At 51.0% G+C, this 9,232-nt stretch overlaps 1 protein-coding gene across 2 annotated transcripts; it reads left to right on the top strand.

Annotated features, from left to right (window-relative positions):
- Window positions 1–1,752: 1,752 nt before the first annotated feature.
- Window positions 1,753–5,231, top strand: Znf575 (zinc finger protein 575). 2 transcript variants are annotated; one of them, XM_027945911.2, is made up of 5 exons: window positions 1,753–1,865; window positions 2,884–3,109; window positions 3,361–3,470; window positions 3,915–4,028; window positions 4,505–5,231. In XM_027945911.2, exons 4-5 carry the CDS (start codon window positions 3,932–3,934, stop codon window positions 5,161–5,163), a joined length of 756 nt encoding a protein of 251 aa, XP_027801712.1. In that variant the 5' UTR covers window positions 1,753–1,865; window positions 2,884–3,109; window positions 3,361–3,470; window positions 3,915–3,931; the 3' UTR covers window positions 5,164–5,231. The 2 variants fall into 2 exon arrangements, with proteins under 2 accessions (XP_027801712.1, XP_071460207.1); XM_071604106.1 differs by lacking the exon at window positions 2,884–3,109.
- Window positions 5,232–9,232: the final 4,001 nt, after the last annotated feature.

The following is a 9,232-nucleotide window of genomic DNA, read 5'->3' as shown; positions in this document are numbered from 1 at the left end:
CTGTCTGAAAATACAATACAAAATAAGGCTGTGGATGTAGCTCAGTGGTTGAGTGCCCCTGAGTTCAATCCCCAGTACCAAGAAATAAAAAATAAGTGTGTGATAGTTGTCACTGGCCAATTTTTCTTTTTTCCAGTGCTGAGGATCAAAACCAGGGCCTTATGTATGACAGGCCCAGCCTGATGCTGGCCAATTCTATTATTGACGCAGCAAATAATTGTTTTCTCTCAACTTTTAAATAAAATTAAACATTGCACTTGGAAAGAGTGGGGGAAAATGTTAATGGGGCTATAGGAAAAACTGAACTCTGATGGGGTATTTGATAACATTAAGAAATGACTAAGCAATCAAAATGGTACATGCTTGTAATCTCAGCAGCTTGTGAGGCTGAGACAGGAGGATCACAATCTCAAGGACAGCCTCAGCAACAGTGAGCACATGCTAAGCAAGTGCTATGCCCCTGAGTTGCACCTTAGCCCTTTTTCTTGGCGGGGGGCTACTGGGGATTGAACTCAGGGGCACTTGACCACTGGGCCACATCCCCAGCCCTATTTTGTATTTCATTTAGAGACAGGGTCTCACTGAGTTGCTTAGTGCCTTGCTGTTGCTGAGGCTGGCTTTGAACTCACAATCCTCCTGCCTCAGCCACCCAAGCCACTGGAATTACAGGCGTGTGCCACTTCACCTGGCAACCTCAGCCCCTTTTAAAATATTTTTTTTAAGCTGGGCACAGTGGTGGACAGCTGTAATTCCAGCTACTAGGGAGACTGAGCAGGAAGACTGCAAGTTTGAGGCCAACCTTGGCAACTAACAAGACCCTGTCTCAAAACAAAAACAGAAGGGCTGGGGATATAGCTCAGTGGTACAGTGATTACCTACCATGGTCAAAGCTCTGGGTCCAATCCCCCAATACATCAAAAAAATATATTTTGAGACAGGATCTTGCAAAATTGCCCTTACTAGCCTTGAACTTGCAATCCTCCTGCCTCAGTTTCCCTAGAGGCTGGGATTACAGGTGTGTGCCACCACACCTAACTTTTCCATAATTAAAAAAATGGTTAAAAAAATATCAGGGCTGTGGCTGTGGCTCAGTGGCAGAGCACTTGCCCTGCATGTGAGGTATTGGGTTCGATCCTTAGCATGGCATACAAAAGTAAACAAATAAAATAAAGGCATGCTGACCATCTACAACTACAAAAAAAAAAAAAAAAAAGCATATGAAAACCAAACCTAGTTCATGATACTTCCTATGTTTCTGTGACTCACTAATTCTTTTCCTTTGCAGTGCTCAAGATTGAGTCCAGGGCCTCAGGCATGCTAGCAAAACCCTCTTCCACTAAGCTACAACCCAAGCCTACTTCCTATGTTTAAAACCCTCCCCTGGTTTCTCATTCAGCTTAGTCTCCTTCCTAAGTTCCTTGACCTTAAGTTCTATATTCTACCCATCATTCTATCTTTCTGTCACAGAGGGCTTCTTATTGTTAAAATTCTTTCAAGTATTTATTGGACACAGATTTATTGACCATCTCTTATGTGCTAGACCCTGTTCTGGATTCTGGGGACACAGAGATGAACAAGATTGAAAAGTTGTTCATTTTAACAGAGCACACATTCTAGAAGACAGATATATAGCGATAAGGGAGAGGACATAGCCAGGAATGGAGGGAAGGGTGAGCAGGGAAGTCTTCACCTTTATAACATTTGAACTGAGGTGAGGGTGGGTGGAGCCAGGCAAGCAAAGAGAAGAAGGAAGAGCCCGGGGAAAGAAAGAACAGCTAGTGCAGAGACACTGAGGCAGGAATGACAGTGGCATACACAAGAGCTGGAAGGAAGGCCAGCATCTGGGACATGACAAGTTATGACAGGTGAGATCCCCCGAATGCAGCAAGGTCCTCCCCATCTTGAAGTCTGGTCACTTGCTATTCTTGGTACAACTTTGACCCCATCAGGCTTAGTTTAATACACAGTAAAAACAAAAATATTGATAGCATTTATTGAGCATTCTAGACACTTTCTGTTCTCAAAAATTTCCATTGATTATCTTACTTAATCCCAAGAACCTTCCATTTTATATATGAGGAGACTGAAACCCAGAAAGATGAAGTGACTTGCCCAAGGTCACAGGGCTAGAAAGTGGCAGAGTCAAGAGTTCAGACCAGTTACCCCCAGGCAATCTGGCCCAGAACCCAAATTACCTGCCAAAGTACTCCCACAGCTCCCAGGGCTCGCCAGACCTTATTGTCAGGCTGAAGAGTCACCCAGGCGGAGGACTTTAAAGGACACTTCATAGTCTTTCCAGCTCGGGGCAGGAACATGCACTGTCACTGCCTGGGAAGAATGCCACCCTGGGTTTGGCACCAGGAGAATAAGCCTGGGCACCTCAGGACCACCCAGGCCGGGGGAAGGAGGAAGCGTGGAATGCGGGGCCGGGACGGGGGTGCTGAGAACCTGGAGGGTGGAGGGTGCCAGGATGCTATAAAATGCCATGCCTTTTATCCGGCACCAGCTCGCTCTGAGTGAGTCCCCCCCCCCCCGCCCTCTCTCGAAGAAACGGCCAGATGTTTTTGCAAATGCCTTTAGAGGTGAAGTGGAGAACGAGCTTTTGAAATTGCCTCCAGAGATGTAACTCAGGCTGTCCCGTGAAAAGAAGAGGGGTACTTAAAAAAGAAGTACAGAGGCTCGGAGCTTTCTCACTGAGCTCCAAGCGTAGTTAGTCCGTGTTAGTCCGTAGTTAGTCCGTGCTTGACTCCAGCCAGCCACCGTAGGCCCCGCACCGCTGTGCACTTTACCGCGGTTCTTGGGCCGTCAGCTCTGCGCTTGATGGTGAACTTGTCTGCCAGGCTCACCCACCCCTTCCTTCCATTCCGTCTTCCCCCGCCACAGCTTCTGCTGGCCGCAACTGCGCATGCGTCCACGCCGGCGTGGGAGGAGGGAATGGAAATGAGGCTGGGCCCAGCAGCTAGCGAAGCTCCCGCCTCCTCTGCCCGCCCGGTCGCCCAGCGGTGCAGCTCCGTGGGTCCGAAGGCAGCGAGGCAGCGGCTGGGGCACCGGGAGCGGCCGAGGAGGGTGGGGCTCGGAGCCCCGCCCCAAAGGAAGGGCAATCCCACAGGTGAGGAGGGTAGGGGTCCTGGCTCGGACGCCTAGTCTACGGAAAACAGTGGGGGCTAAAAGCCAGGATCTCTCCGAGGAAGCTCGCTTTGGGTCCGGACACTCGGTTCCGGGGGGGCTTTGCATTTAGTGCGCGAATACCAGCACTCTGAGGGGTGCATTGTATCCCGGATGCTTGCAACCCGGAGGGAAATTGTATTAGAGGTCTCTGGATTGCTACACACGCCACATTCCTTTCGTATCTTCGTCCAGGTCTACCCTTCTGTCCTCCACGGCCACAATCCACACCGCGGATGAAACTTACCAACAAGAAAGACGAGGTTGACGCGGCGTCAATGGACTGAGACTGAGCCCAAAGCCTGGTAAAGCCACTCTTGGATGTAAAGTTCTGCCCACTGCGCTAATAGGCCCCTCCCTTGGGACAGAGCTGCAAAAGACACCGCCCACTCCACTCGCCCGCCCGCCCCTGGGCCTGAGTTGCGGAGCAATTGACTTTGGTCTTTTTGCATAACCCCGCCCATCCCCGTGTTAGCTCTCACGGCCGTAGGGTTTGGAGGGAGGAAGGTTCCGCCCACTCTGAACATAGGCCCCGCCCACTCCACCCAAGCTTCAATTGCAAAGGTCTTTAGGTTAGATTTGCATATCCTCGCCCATTCTGCTTTTAGGCCCCGCCTTCCCGCCACGCCTGCCCTCACCTAAGAATCCCATATAAACAGACTGACCTGATTTTAGGCCCTCCAACCAACCCTATCCCTATCAACCTGGTAATACCCAGCATCACCCCCGCCCCTGCGCCCTGCCCCTAGGTTCCTGTGTCAGCAAGATGCTGGAGCGAGGCGCGAAGTCCAAGGCTGAGGGCACAAATCCTAGTCCTACTGGCAAGGAGCCCGTGACCAAAGGAGTTGAGAGCGACCCTGCCTGTGAGTAGGGTTCATTCCCAGGAATGGGCTGATAAGAAGATCACATGTTTGGGGAAATCATAGGCTGAAAGTTTGAAGTCCCAGAATCATGACCATTTAGGATCCCCAAAACTGCATGTGCTCTGGGGAATCCTCCCGTTTGATTTTGGGAAATCTCCAGTGGTCATTCGCTAGGGCTGAGGAAATTAGAAGAGGCATATGGGGATGTGGGACTTTAGGGTGATCACTGGAAAGATACTGGAAATAGATGCCTCAGTAGCTTTGGGGACCTAGGAAGGTAACCCCTTGGGGCCCCTCAGGATAATGCATGGGGGAAAAGGGAAGCAGAAATAATGGCATTTAGAAAATTAGTGTAACATTAAAATGCTAAGGTACACTTTGGGTGGCGGGCTGCAACATCAAGGTGGTAGCAGAGCCTAGCTTGGACCCAGGGTGTTAGCTGCTTCCTGGAGCCCACCAGTCCTCCTGTCCCCCAGCTCCCCACCAGGCCCCGCCGCAGAAGCCCAGCCAGTCTGCTCCAGGGCCCTCCAAGTCTGGGGGCACGCCCTCCCGGCCCCGCCGGCGGCCCCCACCCCAGCGCCCGCACCGCTGCCCTGACTGTGACAAGGCCTTCTCCTACCCGTCCAAGCTTGCCACACACCGGTTAGCGCACGGCGGCACCCGACCCCACCCGTGCCCCGACTGCCCCAAGGCCTTCTCCTACCCCTCTAAGCTGGCAGCCCACCGCCTCACACACAGTGGTGCCCGCCCACACCCCTGCCCGCACTGCCCAAAGGCCTTTGGCCACCGCTCCAAGCTGGCAGCCCACCTCTGGACCCACGCTCCCACCCGTCCCTACCCGTGCCCTGATTGCTCCAAGTCCTTCTGCTACCCCTCCAAACTGGCCGCCCACCGCCACACGCACCATGCCAATGACGCCCGCCCCTATCCTTGCCCACACTGCCCCAAGGCCTTCTCATTTCCCTCCAAGCTGGCTGCCCATCGCCTATGTCACGACCCCCCCACTGCACCAGGCAGCCCAGCCACTGGCCAACACCGATGCTCCAACTGTGGCCAGGCCTTTGGCCAGAGACGCCTCCTGCTCGTTCATCAACGCAGCCACCACCAGGCAGAGGGCCAGGGGGAGAGAGACTGAGCTCTCCCTTTGGTTCACAGGCGGCCCCTTCCAGCCAGCTCCGGTCAATAAAAAGGTGGGATTTCTAAGCCCTGCTGTATGGACTTGGCTCTTCCAGATAGCTGGCAGGGTGAGAGATCTGCCATTTACACTGGTTCAGAATTAGAAGCCTGAGGAACTCTGCTCACCTGGAGGGGCAGGTGTCAACCTGAATTAACACTGGATCCCAAACCATGGACCTGGAGCTGTGGTTCCATGGGACTGGTTCAGTCTGGTTCTTTTCACCCATTTATATGGCAAAGGTAAAGCCTGCTAGCATCCTGGGTTGCTGAGGAATGTGGGCAAACAGGCTCTCTCCTTGCTGAAAGTTTAACTTGGTGTCTCCACCTTGGCCACATGACTGGTTCTAAGACATTTAAAATATACACATTTGCTTGTTTCAACTATTCCACTTGTAGAAATTTCTCCCATAAACTCAAAACATGTCAAGACATAAAGGTAAGGCTGTCCACTGCGGTATGATGGTTTCCAAAGACTGGCAACAGCCCATATGCCTGCCCATCAGTGGGGGCCAGCTAATGAATGACGGGAGCCACAGAGTGGACTGTGTAGGGAGAGGGCAGCACTGTTACAGATGTGAAAAGAGCCCCAAGATGTACTAAGTGATGAAGGCAAGCTCAGGTAAACACCCAAAGCGCAGAACTAGCCCTGCCACTCCTCAGGAGTCTGGGGGGCCTCAGACAAGATTTGTCACTTGTCCAAACTCAGATGCCTCATCTGTAAAATGAGGACATTCTAAGGCATTTGTTAGGGGGCAGTCAGCTTCCCTTTTGGAGTTTATTCTCCTACTATAATAAGGATGAGTGTGCTCTGTTCCAGATATTTATTAAGCACCTACCGTGTGCTGCACCCCATGTGGGGTGTTAGGGACATAGCAGTGAAGACAGACCTGGTCTAATACGGACAGCAGACAGAAATCAAGCCAAGCCAGACCCCAAGCCAAAAAACAAGTCAGGTCCATTTACAGGACAAGTGTGGGAGCCTTGGTCCGCTGCCCCCTCCACAAGGATTACCTCAAGGCTGCAGTAGTGACATCTTTCTTGGGTGTTGGTTTGGAAACAGGCCAATGGAAGGGAACTGAGAGCTCAGAAATGGGCCTGTGCTTATACTGACAGACTATCTGTAGATCAGAGGGTGGCCAACTTTTCCTGTGAGGGCCAGACCGTATATATTCTTAGGTTATATAGGCCATGTGTCTGCCACAATTAGTCACCTCTGCTGCTGGAGCAGAAAAGCAGCTATACACATTATTATGCACACGGGAAGGAGTGTGGCTGTGTTCCAACAAGTTATTTACCAAAAAACACTTGGTGAGCTGGATTTTGCCTTAGGGCCCAGTTTGCCAACCCCTACTGTGGATAAGTGGGTAAAGGGCAGACTCAGTACTGAGCTGAAAAATATGGAGGAAAATTAAATGGGATCCTGTGGTGTACAGAACAGTGCCTACCTGAAGATGCTTACATCCTAACCCCCAGAACCTTTGCTAGCCTACACGTGGCAAAAGGGACCACAGGCAGACAGATCTTGAAGGACTTCTTGAGAAGGGGAGATGGTCCAGATTTTGAGTAGGCCCAATGTGATCACAAGGATCATTATATGGGAATAAGAGCAGCGTTAAGAATCAGAGGAGAAGTGAAGGTGGAAGAAGAGATTGAAGTGATAAAAGGACCCTAGCTGAGGATCTGGGCAGCCTCTAGAAGCTAGGAAGGGCAAGGAAATGGATTCTTCCTTAGAGCCTCAAGACCTGCTGAAGACCTGTGGACACCTTGATTTTAGGACAATGAAGCTGAGTTTGGACTAAATATATGTTGTTTAAAGCCATTAAGCTTGTGGTGATTTGTTACAGCAACAGTAGGAAATGAATAGTGATCCTGTCACCTCACACTATACACAGAAGTAAGTTTCTGTTGATTTAAAATGCAGTTTGAGGAGCAAAACCCTAAGAAATAAAAGAGAATTATCTTAGTAACCACAGAAGCAGAGCATGTATTCTTGGCAGGTGGGGAGCACAAAAGGGTAAAGATTCTGCTCTCCTCTGAACCTTGCAGTGTTGCTTATATCATGTTTACACAGAGAGCAGTGCTGGGAGTTATTCCAAAGCAACCACACCATCAGCAGTTACAAGTACTCAAGCTCATCTGAGAGATGTTGACTTGGCTCAATCTTACTTGGTACACATGGAAAAATGAGGTTGAGAGAGGATTTACTTGCAACCAAACAGGGCAGAAGCTGAGTCTGGAATGGAATGTGAATTGCCTTTAAAAGCTGGGGAGGATGGGCAGATGGTGGGTCTCCTGGTATCCTGCTGTCTGCTCCTTAACACAGCAGACCTGCTCATGCCTCAGAACCTTTGCACTTACTTTCCCTCTGCCTGCAAGGGCTCTCCCAGGTACTCCTGTACATCTCCCAGGGCCCTGCAGAGCACGGCAAATCCTCTAAACTACCTGACCCTGCCCCACTGCTGTCACTGCCCTGCTGAATTTGCTCTCCCTGCGTTTTTCACTGCCCAGTGCACCAGCACTCCCCAGCTCTCCAGGCGCAATGGCAGCCCTGCGGGATCAGGAACTAGTGTCAATTTTTTTTTTTTTCCCTACACTGAAGTCCTAGTGTTACATGTGCTGGTTGTGGTGGGTAGAAGAATGGCCTCCCAAAGATGTTCACATCCTAATCCCTGGAACCTGTGAATATGTGGCAAAGGAGAATGAAGTAGAGAAGGAATGAAGGTTGTTAAGCAAATGACCTTCGAACAGATTGTCCCAGGTGATCTAGGGGGCTCTGTGTAATCACAGGGCCTTTACATGTGGAAGACAGTAAACTGGCCACAGCTGGCTTTGAACCTGGAAGGGGAATGGAACGTGGACTGCCCTTAACAGCTGGGCAGGCTGAGCAGATCCACCCCGGCCTCCAGGAGGCTCACTGCTCTACCTACACCTGGGTTTTTAGCCCAGACCCCCATGTTAGGTTTCAGAGCTTCAGACCTGGAAGATGAGTTTCTGTTGGTGGTTTGATACAGCAGCCCTGGATGACGGTGATCTGAATGAGGGTGATTGAAGGAATTAATACAGCCTAATGCCATTTTATCTTATGGATAAAGAAACGAAGGTTCAGAAAGGGAAATGAGGGAGACTGCCAGCTCTGGGGGTTGACTTGGTGTGTTCAAGAAATGACCTGGGGTGGGTGGGTGGGGAGCTGCAGCGGTAACTCAGTGGCAGAGCACTTGCCTAGCATGTGTGAGGCACTGGGTTCGATCCTTAGCACCACATAAAAAACTAAACAAATAAAGGCATGCTGTCCATCTACAACTATAATTTTTAAAAAAGAAAAAAAAAAAAAAGAGTTGACCTGAAGGTCAGCTTTCAAACCCAGCTCTGGCCTTTGTCCTGCTCAAGTACCTTTCTGACTTTCCCCACCACCATGATAAAGTCCAAGCTCTTGGGCCAGGATGCTCAGCCCTTTGGGGCAGCACTGTCCAAAACGCCTTCCGCAGTGACAAGTGTTCTCTGTGCTGTCAGTACAGTAACCTCGGAGTACTTGAAATGTGTGGCCAGCGTGACTGAGGAAGTGAAGTTTCCATTTCAATTCACTGAAGTAGCCACCTGTGTCTAGCAGCCACCACACTGGACTGCACAGAAGCAAGGAATGTGCCCACTTCTCTGCTACATCTGCCCCTCAAGCCTCTTCTCCAAGGGCAGCAGCGCTCACCCGACTGCCTTAGGCTAGTCCCACCTCCTGGCCCTTGCCATGGCCTGGTGCCTGCCTACAGGGCCATCCCTTCTGCCCAGATTCCCTAACACTTAGCTCAGTTCCCACCTTCAATGTGGTGAACCTAGATGGGGTCCAGGCCATCACCCACAGAGAGACAATCCAGATGCAGAATGCCTCAGAGGACCAGGACGAGTACTGGGGCAGGGCTGAGTAGCAGACTCTTATTCTGTCTCTGGCCAGCACAGGGGTGTGAGGCCAGGGAGATAGGCAGAGCCCCTTCCCTCTCGGATCTCTGATGGAGGGGCCTGGTATACTTCCAGATGCC

Source organism: Marmota flaviventris, chromosome 18 (genome assembly GCF_047511675.1).
Source record: "Marmota flaviventris isolate mMarFla1 chromosome 18, mMarFla1.hap1, whole genome shotgun sequence".
Classification (NCBI taxonomy): domain Eukaryota; kingdom Metazoa; phylum Chordata; class Mammalia; order Rodentia; family Sciuridae; genus Marmota; species Marmota flaviventris.
Note: the sequence above shows the minus strand (reverse complement) of the source record. Positions and strands in the feature narration are given on the sequence as shown.

What these genes read in the sequence shown, in the direction of transcription:
- Znf575 (XM_071604106.1), top strand. Translation starts at nt 3,932, where the DNA reads ATGCTGGAGCGAGGCGCGAAGTCCAAGGCTGAGGGCACAAATCCTAGT. An exon ending in AGTTGAGAGCGACCCTGCCT is followed by an intron (nt 4,029 to 4,504) that starts GTGAGTAGGGTT and finishes CCTGTCCCCCAG; the next exon opens with CTCCCCACCAGGCCCCGCCG.